The sequence below is a fragment of the Lissotriton helveticus genome, chromosome 9, assembly GCF_964261635.1.
Source record: "Lissotriton helveticus chromosome 9, aLisHel1.1, whole genome shotgun sequence".
Lineage (NCBI taxonomy): Eukaryota > Metazoa > Chordata > Amphibia > Caudata > Salamandridae > Lissotriton > Lissotriton helveticus.
Window position 1 is genome coordinate 271715006 of NC_136070.1, and position 17819 is coordinate 271732824.

Sequence of the window (17819 nt, forward strand, 5' to 3'; positions counted from 1 at the left end):
GTCCATCCTTACGTCAATCTCGGCACCTTAAAGGTATAAATATTACCGATATTGCCCTATGCAAACACACGCGTGGTGACGAGACGGAGCAGCCATACTTGCCGAAGCGAAGAGCAGAGCAGACCCCGCTGGCGCAGCCCCGCCTTCCTGACGCGCTGAGACGCGCTGCTTTCTCCTGCCGAGAATTCCAGCCCCGGCGTTTCTGGGCAGCCCTCGCAGGCAGCCTGGAATATCGAGACCAGAGAGAGAGATACCATCCCTCATTCATCCTAACTTCCAGGTACAGAACTGAATAATCCCTCACAGAGAATTCTTTAGTTATTCACTTGGCAAAAACAAACTTAACTTAAACTGTAACTTTCTATTCCCGCCCACGTATTAGGCTTAGGTCAGGTACACGGGGTAGGCGTATTTAGAAACACCAGTTGAGTACGTTTAGTCAAATGTATATGTGTATGTAATATATTTTATTCATTTTAAAACATCATATGGCTTAGAAACCATATCAATGTTTTTACAGTATTATTTTATACTATTGCTTTTAATGTATGCACTTTACTTAACTATAAGTATTGCAATAATATCGATCCATTTCTCTTGTATGAGAAAAGAGACTGATCAATAAATACCACCTTTTTATTGAACACGCCCGTCTCTTCCTTTTCTCTACATTCTGATGAGACTAAGAATGCACGTACTGACTGAGTAAAATAAATTGCCTTTTGTTCACACGACTCTCGAGATATACTCTTGATTAGGGGAGAGCAAAGTTGTCATGTTCTATGGTTGTCAGAAACTAAATCCCTTCTTGTCTAATCAGGGAAGTTAAGTCCTCCTTGAACATTCGAGAAAGTTTCTAGTGAACTCTGAGCTAAGCTGGCAAACCCAAAACTTTAAGTCTAGTATCGACAGTAGTAGACCTAGTTAACGTCTGGTCTAGGCCTTTACTATTGTAGGTATTATTCCAATGCGCAGAGCCTATTGGGATGATAGGAACTACACTGCATGGCGCCCAACGCGTTTGGAAAGGGCGATAAAACTAACGTAAGACATTTAGAGTAACTCAGTCGTGCTTTCTCACTCAGACCCCTTTTTCCATAATACTCCAAAGACGTCTGGAGTGGGTGAAAGGTATATCCGCCAGACCTCGCAGGAGGGAACTCCTATGTATGGTTCTTGGTATAGTCAACGTTGAAGGATACACAGTTCCAAAATATTGTGCATCTAATCTTTGTTTCCACAAGAAACCTGATCTGCAAACAAACAAAATAACCTTTTGGATAGTAAAATGTCAGACAATGAGGATGAAAGAGAGGCAATTAGATTAGCAACTGAACTCGCAGCAGCTGATGCTACCATGCAGGCAGCAGACGAGGATATAATACTCATCCCGGTCATCAAAAGGAGATCTATAACCTTAAAACTTATAGAAAATGGACTGACACCTAGAGGTGGCACAGTCATATTCGTAATTGAGGCACACGAATATCGGCAGACAGAGGTATACTATTCATGGATACATTTTCCAGCAGCAAATGCTGTAACAAAGTACTTCCACTATTACAAAATAGAGGAACCTGCCCTATTCACATGCATGTGTCAGTAATAAAGGACAGAACGTGTTTCTTAGTGGCAACAATTGTGCGATGTCACTAAGTGGCACACTTCTGTGTAACGGAATTAGTTTGCATGGAGCCTGTGAAGGGAATTCATACAACCTTTCATGTCACCAGCAAGGCGCACCTGCAACAGAAATAGAACCATTCTTTCAAAGACTCTATAATGGGAGTTACATTCTAATTGTAGACCGCAGATGTTGTAGTCTTATGCCCGGGACTCCTTATCTAGTAACTACGACTGCGAAGGTCAAGTGCTGTGGACGCTCATTGTTCCCCAGCTCCTTTCCAGACAGGGAGGCAAGGGCATGGCCCAACTTGAAAATTACTTCTATTCGAATAGATACTTTAAGCAGAATGAAAACAGTGCTTCTTCAGACGCCTACAAGGCTCACGTCATCAAAAGAAACATATGATCTACAAGTCGCAAGGACGACTGCAGATATACATTCATTGTTATCAACTAATTCCCCCATACATTTCGCGGAAATTCTAAATGAAATCTTAAATATTTCTGATACCAATGGGATCTCAAAGGTATTTAAGACAGTATTTTCGATGGCATTAACACCATTCAAAGCCATACTGGGTATTTTTCCAGATTTCGTCCATTCGATTTTTGGCGGACTTCCCCTGATCCTGGGACTAATTGCAGGAATCCTATTCTTAGTCCTTATTTTTCGTTATGGCAACCCATGTCACAGACAAAACTCTTGCGACAAGGGAAGAAACAATCCTAGCCATTGGATACCGGGACCGGATATCAAAAATCCTGGGACTCTCCCGGCTTAGAGACCTAAATATGACTTGGTTTCTATCATTTCGACCAATGTGGCAAAGATGTGTTTTACCTGTATTAAGGTGTCTGCTATGCGGAGAAGAATGCGTGTTAGACACCTGTCTGACGCTACAATCGGATGCGCCAATGGATGCAGAAACATTGTTGAGCCCGATCAAGGTTCATGCTTTGTGCTGCCCTCAAAGGCTACCAATCCTGATGACGGCATTCGTGGAAGCTTCACCACTACGATTGATGGGTAGTGAAGTTCAAGATGAAAGCAGCATCGAACAGGTACGACCTTCTGTCAGCAATGCGAATCAGAATGTCAATGGAGACAATCATGCGCACGAATGCATGATTACACCTATTTCCGAGTTAGTGGAACTTTCCCAGGAAGCTGTTGACAGTTTTTTCGAAAGCCTAAATGATATGATGTTCTCACCAGAGCAGAAATAGAGACTTTTGAGCAAGCTCGCACACGGCGTTCCCTGAATTCGGCCTTCAACTTTAAAAATAAAGTCACATGAACAATTTTCCCTCCAGTTCACGGACAGCAAGTTTTTCAACAGCCCCAAAATATTTTTGCATTTTTTTCGGGACACTATCTTCTGCTTAAAGTAAGAACTATTCTTAAAGAACTAAGGTTTCTAAATTTTAGATAGCTTATAGACATAGCTTATAGACATTAGCTGCCCGCTGGTATGTTCATAAATATTTTAAATATTTTATTCTGTGATGAAATAGTCTCGAACATTTCTTCTGTATTAAGAGCCATTTCATGTGTAATTCTCATATACAAAATAGCAATAATGTATACAAATGCGATTACTTTGGCATTTTTCTACAGCTTGAGTGCATACAATACATATGACTGCAATTTTTCCGTATATTTGAAAATTTCAAAATGCATTTATGTATTTTGGGGTGGTAAGGTATACACTATACTCTATAGTATGTTGTACTATGTTATACTATGCATAGATTAGTAAATATGACCATAGTTAGCGTGGAGTGGGTGTGATGTATTCCTATAGGTTCTGAATCGATCCCCCTATTCCTGACCCTATTCTGGTTAAACAAACCAACAAGTTAACTAGCAGTCAGCCCATGAGGCAGAAAATCCCCATGATGCAGATACCGTTATCTGACGCAGTCACACTACGGCACAGGAACGTGTTATCTGATTAGGTCATAACGCTTGCGATCTAATTAGACAAGCGATATTCCTCCAGCCCCTGATAAGGCATACGGAGTTCTCATAACAAATCAAACCTATGACAACCTGGGCAAAACCCTGCGGCCATTGTTTTGATTTCACCGAGAACTTCAGTAAAAGAATGTGCTAACGAGCAAGTCGTATGACATCCTTATTGACGTATCTATGTCCATCCTTACGTCAATCTCGGCACCTTAAAGGTATAAATATTACCGATATTGCCCTATGCAAACACACGCGTGGTGACGAGACGGAGCAGCCATACTTGCCGAAGCGAAGAGCAGAGCAGACCCCGCTGGCGCAGCCCCGCCTTCCTGACGCGCTGAGACACGCTGCTTTCTCCTGCAGAGAATTCCAGCCCCGGCGTTTCTGGGCAGCCCTCGCAGGCAGCCCGGAATATCGAGACCAGAGAGAGAGATACCATCCCTCATTCATCCTAACTTCCAGGTACAGAACTGAATAACCCCTCACAGAGAATTCTTTAGTTATTCACTTGGCAAAAACAAACTTAACTTAAACTGTAACTTTCTATTCCCGCCCACGTATTAGGCTTAGGTCAGGTACACGGGGTAGGCGTATTTAGAAACACCAGTTGAGTACGTTTAGTCAAATGTATATGTGTATGTAATATATTTTATTCATTTTAAAACATCATATGGCTTAGAAACCATATCAATGTTTTTACAGTATTATTTTATACTATTGCTTTTAATGTATGCACTTTACTTAACTATAAGTATTGCAATAATATCGATCCATTTCTCTTGTATGAGAAAAGAGACTGATCAATAAATACCACCTTTTTATTGAACACGCCCGTCTCTTCCTTTTCTCTACATTCTGATGAGACTAAGAATGCACGTACTGACTGAGTAAAATAAATTGCCTTTTGTTCACACGACTCTCGAGATATACTCTTGATTAGGGGAGAGCAAAGTTGTCATGTTCTATGGTTGTCAGAAACGAAATCCCTTCTTGTCTAATCAGGGAAGTTAAGTCCTCCTTGAACATTCGAGAAAGTTTCTAGTGAACTTTGAGCTAAGCTGGCAAACCCAAAACTTTAAGTCTAGTATCGACAGTAGTAGACCTAGTTAACGTCTGGTCTAGGCCTTTACTATTGTAGGTATTATTCCAATGCGCAGAGCCTATTGGGATGATAGGAACTACACTACAGACCCAGCTCCCCCACACGCCTACACTCACCTACTCAGCACACCTGGATACCCTCATGGATGACAAGCAGCCCTCTACAAATCCACCTTACATTATATTATTCGATATTTTACTCAGCACTAACAAACCTCTCCAGGCAACGGAGTACTTCTTAAATAGTTTTCCTATAAGATACATACCTGCAATGTAGAGCTTTAGAGACACTGGCTTAACAAGTGCTGCTTCCTGGTTTAATGTTATTTATTGATTGCTATAAATAATGAAACTGGTTTAAAAGATGGAACAAAAGAAGTTTTACATTATGGTAAAACCAAAAGCATAGGCTGTAACTTTTTTTGGTCAGTGGAAAATTACCTGCCCGTGTTGTGGTCAGATGAGCACTTCAAGTCATGCAATATGTAGCAAACAAGGACCCCCTGGTAAGGATAAATTTCCTGGGTCAGGGCAAGTCATGCTCCAGTGTCTACCGTATGATTTGCTTTTCTAACTTTTGCTGGGAAGCCAATATCACCTTTTTAGGCCCACAACGTCGTTAAAAGAATTGTCATCAATGAAATCGATTTATTCATCTTTAAAAAAAATTGTTTAGTTATGTTTTTAAATGAATATTGACAGTAGTCTTCTTAAGTTGTTTTCGGAGCCTAGATGCACAAAAACAATCAAAAATATCCACACAGGACAGTTATTTGCCCCTAAATAGCATGCATTGTTTGGAGACTAGCACCTTATATTTTTGTTGAAGCATTGTATTATCATATTGGCAAAAAAACGAGATGCTACAGTACATAAGTCATCATGGGAAGGAGGAAAAAGACTACATCAGTAAACAACTCGTCTTGATCCATGGATATGATTTATCAGCAAGCCCCCTTTGTTAACATATTAATAAACTAGAGGATTAAACAACTGGAGAGCTGGTTAGTCATTTTGAGACTAGCGCAATGCTTGAGTGAAATTAGGGTTTGAAGGAAACATCAGTGAACATACTTCAAGGGTGCAAAATTCCAGTCTCATCATAGAGGGTGCTCCTACCTGAACTGGGGCGCCATTCCTTTGCATGATCTCCACCACTCGATGAAAGCCAATGGGGGCTCTCTTCTTTGCATAACCGAGCCAGTTCTGAAATGGCAGAAGGAGCTGAGTGTAGCAGGATAGGACTACCATGACAAAGTGACACTTGAAGAATTCCTCATGCATGCAGTGAATACAAGTACTAAAAACACATGGCATAGCATGTTTGCTCGTGTAGTGAGCTACATTTCAAGACGACAATAGTTCCTTTGGATTCACTTAAAGAAGATCAACCTTAATTCTAGGACAAACAAAATGGCCTAACAAACCAAAAAAGGTTCAGAGACATGCAGGAAATAACACTGTAAATGGGTTTTGAAAAAGGAAACATGGGCACAATAAATTATACTTGTATCAAAATCAGATTGATAAAATAACATTGCATAAAAGAGTAAAATTCTCCAATACCATCAGGGAGGGTGACTCTTAGACATATAAAGGGTTGGGCTGAAACAGTGTCCACACTAGGCACATTCTTTACCAACGGTACGTTGATGAATCACGATGCATTTGTGGGGAGATGGGAGTGCCGAATAGATTGCTCCTGCTCCACGCACACATCTCTCGTTATATCAAATCGGTGTGGACCCCAGGGGGGTGGGGTTGGGGAGTGGGGAGAGAGCCACTAACACACATGCAATATTTGATGGGTAACGGTAATCACCTGACAAAGTGGTTGTACCGGAGTATCCGTACACACACCTTGGCGTCACTTCAGGTGACCCGAGACAGGTGGGACGCGGATATCGGCAATACACGGATAAGGAGTTGGAGATGCTACTGCAGCACCCCCGCAAGGTTTCTAGGAACTCGAAGTTTAAATGTATCCAGCTCATGATTGTACACCACCCGTGCTTAACTCCACACAAACTCAGTCTAATGTTTCCGGAGATATCAGGTGATTGCCTCCGCTGCCACTCTCCAAGTGAGAATTTACTGCATATGTTGTGGGATAGCCCGAGACTCATTCATTATTGGACAACAGTGCAGGAAATTGTGAACAGTGTGGCACCGAAGAGGAACAGTCCATCACTGGAATTAGGTCCCAAGGGGAAGAAGGGAAGCCCTGCCCGCAAATTCACGAACCTTGCATTGATCTTGGCAAAAAGAAATATAACCATGAGATGGAAAGCTACCAGATCGCCCCTATTATTAGATTGGTACAATTAGATGTTTCGATGGGGAAGGGCGGAGGAAGCCAAGCTTAAACAAGAGGAACAAAAAGGATGCAAAATATACCTATGTCGCTAGAATGGAATGCAATGATTGAGGAGTTTGCGGCCAAGGACTTACAATCATAGAAGTGGAACGCATAACTATTGGATACAGGTTTCGACATAGGGCAAAGATAGGATACAGCGTGGGACAGTTTACCTTTCTGTGTACTGCTCATATACGGGATGTATATGTGCCATTGTATATCACTGATTCCACTTGTGGGATGACCACTAGATATGTATGAAAATGTTAGTTTGAGTCCGGGGAGGGGTGGTGGGTGCTTGGGTGGTACTTTCTTTTTTTTATTGCATGAATGAATGAAACATTCCTGATGCAAATTGATAGCTATAACATTGGATTAATGTGAAAATGAATAAAAGTATGTTACAAAAAAAAAGAGTAAAATTATAACATGGTGCTAATATAATGGGAACACAAACCACTCTTACTAAAGTCCACAAAATGTTAGAAGCCCAAAATGAATTTTCCAATAATGCTCTACAGAATTTCATCCAATGATCACCCAGGGCTTGCTTTAAGCAAGCATCTTTCTGCATTTACTACTTCCAGAGACTGCCTAAAGGTCTCAGGATTCAAAAGTGTAGGCCATACGCCTGTAGACAGTGAGCTATACTCTTTAGACAACTAAAGGTTTAAAGGAACAGATATTTTGCTGCCTGCAGTAATGTACATTATTATAGAGGGTTCAGACTATGGAGTATGGTTGAGAACTTTCTTTGCATACTTGCAAAAACTAAACACAACTTGAAGACACTGGCCTTAGTTATGAGTAGTCGGGCGAGGGGTTGAGTTATTTATCGGTCAAAAACAATACCCCATGGATCAGTATTGCTACCATGACGAGGCCTCCCCAGTCAACGGTGTAATGACATGTAAATATTTGTTCTTCCTTCACCAAAATCCGCATGCACTGGCATTCACATGTCATTCTCCCCCAACAAATTTGATTTTAAACAAATTACTCCCATGTCAAATTAATTCTTGAAAACTAGTAAGCGCTAGTGTCATTTTACCAAAATCATATAGTTAATGCAAATTTCTTTACATGCCTTTTGATTCCCTGGTGATATCAGTCAACTTGTGACATCGATGAGATCACAAAAAGTAGTATTAGGCAGCCTATAGCTCCAATGAATCCACAGTAAATGGATAACAATTCTTACCATAAATATCCAATGAACAAATGACTAAAGTCTGACTCCCGATGATCAAATGCAGGCAAGAGAGTAGCAAGTGAGGGTCTGTCAGGGGGGGAATACAGCCATACCAGTAACCCAGGGTGAACCCAAAATTATGTCCCACTATTGATTAGGTACCACTAAATGCCTCTTCAATAATACTTTCTAGGTTGTACAGAAGTGAGCACAAAAACACACGCTGAAGAGGGCCAAGAGTGTAAGGCGGTTTTGGCTACTAGTGACTGGTAATGATGTCTCTGTACCGTGTGTTTGTGAAACATTCTTGAGATATATCTGCCTATGCTGAGAAAGTCCTGCTAAAAGCAACACAGCCATTACTTAATTTCATTATGATATACTTCCATGTTGAATCATTGAAAGGGGCTGTGCATTTGCTTACCAAGATCATCTTCGTGGAGAACGATTCCAAGGAAAGCATTTTTCAGAAAGGAGTACAGAGTGGTGTGTATTGATTATCAAATGGAATGTTTGTTTTCCAAACATAACACAGGGAATCTTTACTCTCTTATTTATACTGGTCTTAGCAATAAAAAGGTCTGTTTTGTCCTTGAAAGATGAGGCTTCCTGGGACATTAAAAGCAGACCAAGCATTACGATCCCATTATTTCCAAGAGGAGATATTGAGTAATTGCTCTAAAATAAAAAGATATGCACAGTATTCACTGGACATACTGCAAGCCATGCTTTCGATAAACTGCACTCTTTACCTTTGTTGTAAGCAAGGCATCTACAGTGTGCCAGTCTTTCAATTTGGCTCTGGCAGCGAGGGCGGTCAGAACGTACAGCTTTTCTGGGATCTGAAAATAAAAGAGACAGTTATCTCAGGCAAAACAACATACACACGTTCATAACAACCCAATCGGTCTTTGTCACCTCCCATGGCAACTTTATTTTCTACAGGGCAACACTTCCCCCAAAAAACAGATAAAGAATTGCATGATAGCAGTTTCATCTCTCTAATTGGTCATAGGCGGGAAGTTCTAGATGAAAACTGGGGGACTTGCTTAGAGGTTGGTGCTTCTAAAAGGCTATCCTGGCTTAATGAGAGGCAGTCTCAGATCAGAATGCCTAGGTAGGTTAGAAAGAAAGTAGGAATTATCACTTTCTCTGCTATAAAGGGATGAAACAGATGGACCTGAACAGTTGCCTCTACCGCATGGAAAGAGTATCACAAACATGTTTTTTAAAGATATTTACAGCAAGTTGCTGGAAGAAGCCAAAGGCCGAATTCATTACTAAATGTGACGCATCATAGCTTCCAGAAAAACCCAGAGATCTGTCATCAATTTGCTGGCAGGGAAGCTGGCATCAAGGCCAACTCTGGGTGCTCATTCGGAGTTTCTCATAAATTCAAGTTCGGTTAGTTTCAGGAGTTATCTGCAGAATTGGGATTAAGAGTTGTGCAGGATCACTACACTTCCAGAAAAGTATTCTCCATGCATCTTTTGCAAGAAAAACCTGGTGAAATATACTGTAGGACAAGTGCCTGGAATTAGTGGAAAACATCGAAATCCATGTGCAAACACCAATTTCCAAATTATTCTTCACTCCGAGCATCTCCAGTATGAATACTATTGAACACTATCGAAATTCCCCACCAGGGAAGTTCTAAACAAGAGCTATTAGTGACTACTCCAGGGGGACATTCCCAGCTGGTCATTCTGCTATGCTTGTAATATAAGTAGAGAAGTTCCAGGTGAGAGGGGCACAGAGAAGAGCTACAGCAGCCCCCTCCTGCTCTGTGAATTACTGCAGTATGCTCCATATGTTTATGGAAATGTTCTCCTACAACTATGAAAAGGGATAGAGATTTGCAAGAATAGATTTTACCTGTATTCTGACAAATGTAACTGTGCCATTTTAATATTAGACATTCTTTATAGACTATGATAATAAATGAGGTTAAAAGATGGGAGAGAAACCCACGTCTGGGCATACTTAAGGCACACTTAAGGCGAGAAAGCAAAAAACACACAATTGATGGACGGAAGTCAGAACAAATCAAAACATCAAAACATTCACCCCCAGTCAAGAGATCTGGGCTAAATACATTATTCTTTTGCTCACCATCATCTCCTTGTGTTTGCTTTGTTCGCCCTAAGTTGGCAGGGTATGCCCAGAAGTGGGTCCCTTGCTCACTTTGTCACTGGCTGATGGAGGGTGTTACCCAGAAACCGGTCCCAGGATGCTTGTTTCTAGTTCAGGGAGAGGAGTTAGCCTAATGGCTAGGGCGGTCGACCTCGAATCTGGGCAACTGGGATCGAGTCTCGGCAATGATGCTGAACATCCTGTAATTCTGGGCAAATCACGTAATCTTCCCATGCCTAATAAAAATGAATGTGTCCTCATTTAACGCAACTGGTGCTATCTAAAGTCCTCTGATACCCGATACTGGGTTAAGTTCTAGCTATATAAAACTCTGTTAAAAACAAGCATTTGCAATGCAATAGGTCTCACATTAATTATGTTTGAGCTAGCTATTGGCATTGCTAAATATTGCAACACCAATTGCAACGAAAGTCTATAAATTGCAGCCCAAAAAAATGTTTATTTTTGTAGCAATGGTGGCATGCTGCGCTTTAGATGAATATGTTTAAAAGTAAAGTGCGCCATACTGCAATTGCTACAATAGTTAATTGTCGATGCTTTAACAATTGATGTGTGCACTGATGGCTGGTGGTGTGTGTGCCTGTAGAAATTGTGCACCGATGGTGAAAACGTACACCGAGGGCTGGTGTGTCTGTGCCTGGTGAAAGCGTGCATTGACGTCTGGTGGTGTGTGCCTGGTGGAAGAGTGCACTGACGGCTGGTGGTGTTTGCGCCCGGTGAAAGCGTGCACTGATGTCTGCTGGTGTTTGTGCCCGGTGAAAGCGGCACTGAGGACTGATGGTGTCTGTGCCTGGTGAAAGTGTGCACTGTCGATGTGGTTGTGTATGTGGTTGTGTGGTTGTGTGTGTGTGGTTGTGTGTGGTTGTGTGTGTGTGTGGTTGTGTGTGTGTGTGGTTGTGTGTGTGTGTGGTTGTGTGTGTGTGTGGTTGTGTGTGGTTGTGTGTGTGGGGTTGTGTGTGTTGAGTTGTGTGTGGTTGTGTGTGTGTGTAGTTGTGTGTGGTTGTGTGTGGCTGTATGTGGTTGTGTGTGTGTGGTTGTGGTTGTGTGTGTGTGGTTGTGTGTGTGGTTGTGTGTGTGTGGTTGTGTGTGTGTGGTTGTGTGTGTGTGTGTGTGTGGTTGTGTGTGTGTGGTTGTGTGTGTGTGGTTGTGTGTGGGTGTATGGTTGTGTGTGTGTATGGTTGTGTGTGTGGTTGTGTGTGCGTGGTTGTGTGTGTGTGTGGTTGTGTGTGTGTGTGTGGTTGTGTGTGTGGTTGTGTGTGGTTGTGTGTGTATGTGGTTTGTGTGTGGTTGTGTGTGTGTGTGGTTTGTGTGTGGTTGTGTGGCTGTGGTTGTGTGTGTGGTTGTGTGTGTGGTTGTGTGGCTGTGGTTGTGTGTGTGGTGTGTGTGGTTGTGTGTGTGTGGTTGTGTGTGTGTGTGGTTGTGTGTGTGGTTGTGTGTGTGTGTTGTGGTTCTGTGTGTAGCTGGATGTGAATCATGAGCAGTGTTCAGCTAAGCTCAGCAGACATATTAAACACTTCTATTAACAGGCTGCACGCAAAGACAACAAGCCAATTTAAAATATGGGCAGAGAGTGGGCGGGGCTTCAAAGCCATACTCCACTACTGCATGCCTCGCAGCATTGGCTCTCCCTAGTACACACTGATTGACAGTGCAGAAGAATTGCATCACCTGTCAAGCTCCAGATTAGAAGACCCTACCACCACAAGGCCAATATCAACAGAAATGTAACTATATTAAAATGGTCAGTATGCTGTTCGCCAACAACAAAACATATTTGAAAAGGCTACAAAAGCAGGTAGTTTCCTCTAGTCTACAATGATGAAAATGCAAGTCCACACAGCCATGAATCAAGAGTAGCAGATACTACACCTGGCCTAAATTTTGTGATTTCATACACATTCCTTTCCACCCCTAGTTTTAAAGAGTCATGAAAACAGCAGCAAGAACCAAGGCGCCATGTTTGCTTTCTGCAGTCCTCCTCCTTGACCTGTTCCCGAAGCCCTTATTTGTAAAAAGACTGTTGAAAGTTAAGGATAGAAGATTTTTAAAATGAGTCGGTAACATTAAATCAAGAAGAGCGGGGGAGTATAACTGGCTGAAACAAAGTGACTGGCGCCTTGTGAGTGAGTGTGGGTGAGTGGAGGTGTGTGTTAATGGTCTGGAGTGACTGTGTGTGTGCGTAAGTGAAAAGGTTGAATGGCTGAATAAGTGGTGTGCGGCTGAACAGGGTTCCGTTAAACGAGTTGTTCAAGTTAACAGTTTCACATTGCTATGTTTGGGAGAGGCAACCGGTAGTGGGTGGGGGGAGGAGTTTCCAGGAACGTGATTACTACCACTGAGCAATCAGCATGCACTGAGATCATGTAAAGGAACTCAATGGGCAAGGTCCGTTAAAAGTTCACAGTGGACTACAGCACCCAGCATCAGAGGAATTAAATGCACCATCCTAGTGAACTGAATGACTCCGGAGGCAAAACAGGCCTATATTAGGAACACTCGTAATAAAAAACATCTGATTTAATCATAATGTGGAGACTATCTGTTGTATCACTTTCAAAGAAACATGCCACCAGTGTCAAGATTCCATTATCTTTTTACCTGCGTGCTTCATAAACGTAGTAAATGTTCCATTGCTTATTGCTGCATTGTGGTCTACAACTCATGCAACTTGTACCACAGGGAAATCTTTAATTTCCAGATGCTGATTTTGCTGATAATGAGTTTCCGATTCAGGCTCCTCTCGGCCGGGGACAACGCCGGCCGCAAAACTGAAAGCAGGGTGGGAGCGCACGAGACGCCGTCGCCGTGAGCGTACACGCAGGCTGAGGAGGATCGCCGGAGAAGACACAGACCCTGATGCCGAGACTGACACGCTGCGGAGGGAGAGGGACACGGCAAAAAAGCCCGGTGAGTGGGGGGGAACGAGTGTGTGCACGTGTCTGTGTGTGCAGAGTGGTACTTAGTTGTAGGGGGAAGGGGGGTGTTGCGGAGTGGGGCTTAGTTGTAGGGGGAGGGGGTGTGTGTGTCTCTGTGCGCTCGTGTGTGTGTGCGCGCGGCGGGGGCGGGCGGTGTATGTCTCTATGTGTGCGTGCATGTATGTGCGCTCCTGTGTGTGCGTGTGTGTGTCTGCTTACAAGGAGCTAAAAGTGAGACAGGAGATGGTGAACGCGCGCGCGACCTGATCCGATTCCGGCAGGCTGCGCGTGCCAGTCTCTTGTCTCCTCTTTTAGTCCTTGTAAGCAGAACCGCCGACAATAGGTCTCTTCTGCGACAGCAGGGCTTCACCTTGCATCGCAGGTGCGAGACCTAAATAGGTAACGCACCAAAATTACACCAAATGTGATGACCAAGCTTTGCTAATGAACCTCAATCTTAACTGGCAGCACCCTTGTGTCACTGGACTGGGGCCATCCCTCTGATTTCCTGATATTCCTAAATGGTGCTTAGAGGTTTTGGTGGGTCCAGCTATGTTCGGCTGCATAGTCCACTACTTGGATACATTATACCAATAGCTTCCCTCTTCTGATGATAATGTGTCACACTAATCAAAGCCAGTTGTGGATCATTAGATTAGAGAAAGGTGTGTATCATATTACTAGAAGGCCAGTGAATGTTACAGGTCATAAGGAAGGAGCTTTGGAAGAGCCCTCAGGAGGTCTTAGTAAGACAGGTCAACACAGAGGTGCTCTTTTTAGAGATATTTCAATGTGAGGCCAACAGTACGTGAGGCAAGTCAGACTGGATGAGAGATGGCCTCTTCACGTCCCAGCGGAGGGATAGCAGCTAAAAAAGAATGCACATTATGAGAACATACCATGCACAAAAGTGCAACATTAGATTATGGTGAAAGGAAAATATTTGTGGTTGTGATTCAATTCATTAATTGTGTTAAGGAATTGTAATCTTGGGGGTCCCCTCTAAAATTCTATGTGTGGTCAAGTAAAAAAATCACCAAATCGTACCACTGGACTTCAATAACATTGTTTCAATGTCATTTATTCATTAGTTATAGTAGACCAATGATTTTTGAATCATGACAGTAAAGAAGTGTTTTGCAAACTCTGGAACGTTTTGGCCTACTTCACAGTTGCCAGACTCGATCTAATAAAAAAGATTACCTTCCACACAACTTTACTGAATAAGTATTAGACCATTCTTAGGTTTTTTTCGATCATACAATGGATTTTTAAGCTCCCCGCAAGTGCCATAATCAGTCAGTCATTATACTTTTATTCGACACATGTATCATAAAAAGTACAAACATATAGTACACACATAAATATAAAACCAATTCATCATTTACAGGAATACACATAAAAATCATGTGGGAATGTTGACTGAAGAGACATTTTTCAACAACTTTAACCTAATAATCCAGGCACATGATAAAAACTTTGCAACCCCACAAATAGTAACCATAGAAGAGGTGTTAGAGACGAGGATACGTAATGCTGATTTGTAGTCCCTGACTCCAAGGTTCTTTAATACAGGTTTTAACCATTTGTTCCTAGGTAGGGTATATGCTTTACAGGCAAAAAAGAAGTGGCCCAATGATTCTTCAGGATTTGTACAGCCTGGACACTTTATATCCTCTTCCCTCCTACTATTCCATCTAGACGTAAAAATTCTAAGGGGCAATGTTCCATATCTAAATTTCAGATAAAGTGTCCTGTCCCGAGGAATCTGGATAAAATCCAAAAACAATTCTAGCTTTGTATTGCACTTATGGGTCAAAAAGTTCTCAGGTAAATGCCCCCAATTTGGATTCTGTAAAGCCTTGGCCTCAATCCAGTCCCAGTATAGTTTTTTCACCAGTTGTTTTGGTGGAGGAGATTGGGAGGCCCATGCGTCACTTAAACCCACACTGGCTACAAGTTGTTTTAAGACATTTAGCCACTTGATTTTACCTGAAGTGTTTAGTTTTAACATTTCATCTAACACTAAAGCATAGTTAGCTAATTCGGGGGTCCTCCTCAAACGTACCCAATATAAGAGGGGACGAAGCTGGAGAATGTCCCGAATGGACCTCCTACCCAGATCTGCAAATAAGGGTTTAAGTGGAGTGGAAGTTGGAAGTGATACCAAGTCCCTAATAAACTTATTCTCAGTTAGGACATGATCATTAGTGTTCTCAGTGCCCCATATTTCTGAGCCATAAACAGCTGAGGCTATTGCTTTTCCCTCATAAACTGACAAAGCAGGAGCAACTGGCCTGCTCACAGAGAGACGCTGATTTTTTAAAATAGTGCCGGAAACTCTTTTAAGGTTTAAAATCATTTTACTTATATGGGGTTCCCACTTCATATTATTATTAATCCTAACATCGAGGTAATCAAACTCTTCGACCACCTCGAGGGGAGATCCATTCAAAGTCAGGTGTATATTCCTGTATTTCCTCTTGGCGGTCATAACCATTAATTTAGTTTTTGTAGTGTTTATTGTAAGTCCCCGTTCCTGACAGAAAACACTAAACTGGTCAAGAAGGGTTTGGAGACCTATGGGAGTTTTTGATAACAGAAGGGTGTCGTCAGCAAAGAGGAGCGATGGTGTTTTCTCCCCGGCTATAATGGGGGCATCTGCCGGTATCTCTTGCAGATGTTTCACCACCCCGTTTATAAAGAGGGAGAACAAAGTGGGGGCCATCACGCACCCTTGCCGCACCCCTCTGTTAACAGGGATACTCTTTGTGAGTTGCCCCTGCGTCCCCCAACGTATCCTAGCATAGGTACCCTCATGGAGTTTGATAATAAGATTTAACAAATAGGATGGGAAGCCCATATCCAATAAGACATTCCATAATTTAGCACGGGGTATTACATCAAATGCAGTTTTTAAGTCTATAAAAGCCAGGTAAAGGCTCCCTCTGGCTATTGACACTGTTTTCCAAAAAACTGCACAAAATCTAAAAACTTGGTCGATTGCTCCTACATTACTTCTAAATCCTGCCTGGAAGTGGGACAGGATGTTTTCTTCCATAAGCCAGCACTCAATCCTGTTTATAATGACCCTACCAACTACTTTTTGAATAACATCAATTAAACTAATTGGTCTGTAGTTGGCAGGGTCCTCTCTCTCACTCTTTTTAAAAATGGTGACAACTTCAGCACCTTTCCATGAGTCAGGTACTTGGTGACCCAACTGAATAAGATTCATAATATTTACAATAAGATCGGCCCAAACCGTAGGATTATGCAGCAGTAGATCACCCGGTATTCCATCCGGGCCAGGTGCCTTACCCGGTGTTATTTTATGGATGGCTTCCTGGACCTCACGGGGCGTGAACAATACATCTGTAGAGCCACCATTTAGTTGAACCAGACAGCCAGTATCTATTATTGGAAGTGCTGACGCAACTTCCGGAGTGCCTACGCCATATAATTTAGAAAAGTGGGAATACCATTGGCACTCAGTTATGTGGTTTGGAATGGGCTCAGCACCACGTCTATCAAGAATATTTATCAATTTCCAGAATACAATGGCGTTTTTCCCATGGGCCGCTTCCTTTAATGCCTGCCAATGTTCCTCTTCCCAATCTTTTTTGGCTTTCGCAATGCTATTGCGGTAATCTTGTCTTGCTGATCTGGCTGCCAGTATGTCCTTGTTTTTTATGGCCAGGGAGATGGCTTTTCTTTTTTCCCTGCAGGAGACAGTATACCAAGGGTTCCCCTTCCTTTGGGTGTGTTTAATCAATGGGCATCCCTTGTTTTTTTTGGAAAAGAACATACTAATCTCCCCTATTAGGTTTTTGTACTTAGCTGCTAGCGTAGACCCCCAAGACTGAGGGGGAGTTTGGTGAACTGATGCCAGGGCACTCGAAGCGGCCAAAACTAGAACTTTAATGTTCTCAAGTGTCCCTTCATTACACCTGACCACATTCCATTTAATCCTGCGATTACAGTTAGAAGGAACTAATTCTTTGGTAATCAGCTCATTTGGGGCATCTTTACCAATATTATCACCCCAGAACATACCCATACAAAGGGGATTATGGTCACTATCAATCCTCTGACTGACCTCCATATCAACAAGGTTAGCCCATGACCAAACATCTAAAAGGATGTAATCAATCCGTGACGGGCAGCCTATTCGATTGAAAGTCATAGCGCCCATACGGTCTGATGTGGTACGGCCGTTTAGGGCCCATAAGTCATGGGTAGACACCAGGGCGTTTAACTGGATGGCTCTGGCAGACCACTTCTTGATTGGGGCCAGTGATAAAGATGGAATGAACTGGTTCCCTAATTTATTATGAGAACCCAGATAGTCCTCCTCATCAAGGGGCTCAAATGTGCAATTAAAATCACCTCCCACCAATACTGAAGATTTAGAGGGGAGGGCTGAAAGCCTATTGTCTAACAGCTCTAATATGGGTGAAGATTGGCCCCCTGGTAGACCCCTGGCATAAACACAGAAGA

The 17819-nt window shown here is 42.5% G+C and overlaps 1 protein-coding gene across 3 annotated transcripts in view; it reads right to left on the reverse strand.

Moving 5' to 3' along the window:
* VIPAS39 (VPS33B interacting protein, apical-basolateral polarity regulator, spe-39 homolog) overlaps positions 1-17819 on the reverse strand; it is a 303099-nt gene that overhangs the window by 53134 nt on the left and 232146 nt on the right. For all 3 annotated transcript variants that reach the window (XM_078659967.1, XM_078659968.1, XM_078659969.1), the window contains exons 16-17: positions 9003-9092; positions 5819-5905 (exon numbers count right to left, since the gene is read on the reverse strand). In XM_078659967.1, the coding sequence (XP_078516093.1) occupies positions 5819-5905; positions 9003-9092 (177 nt within the window). The remainder of the gene's footprint in view (positions 1-5818; positions 5906-9002; positions 9093-17819) is intronic.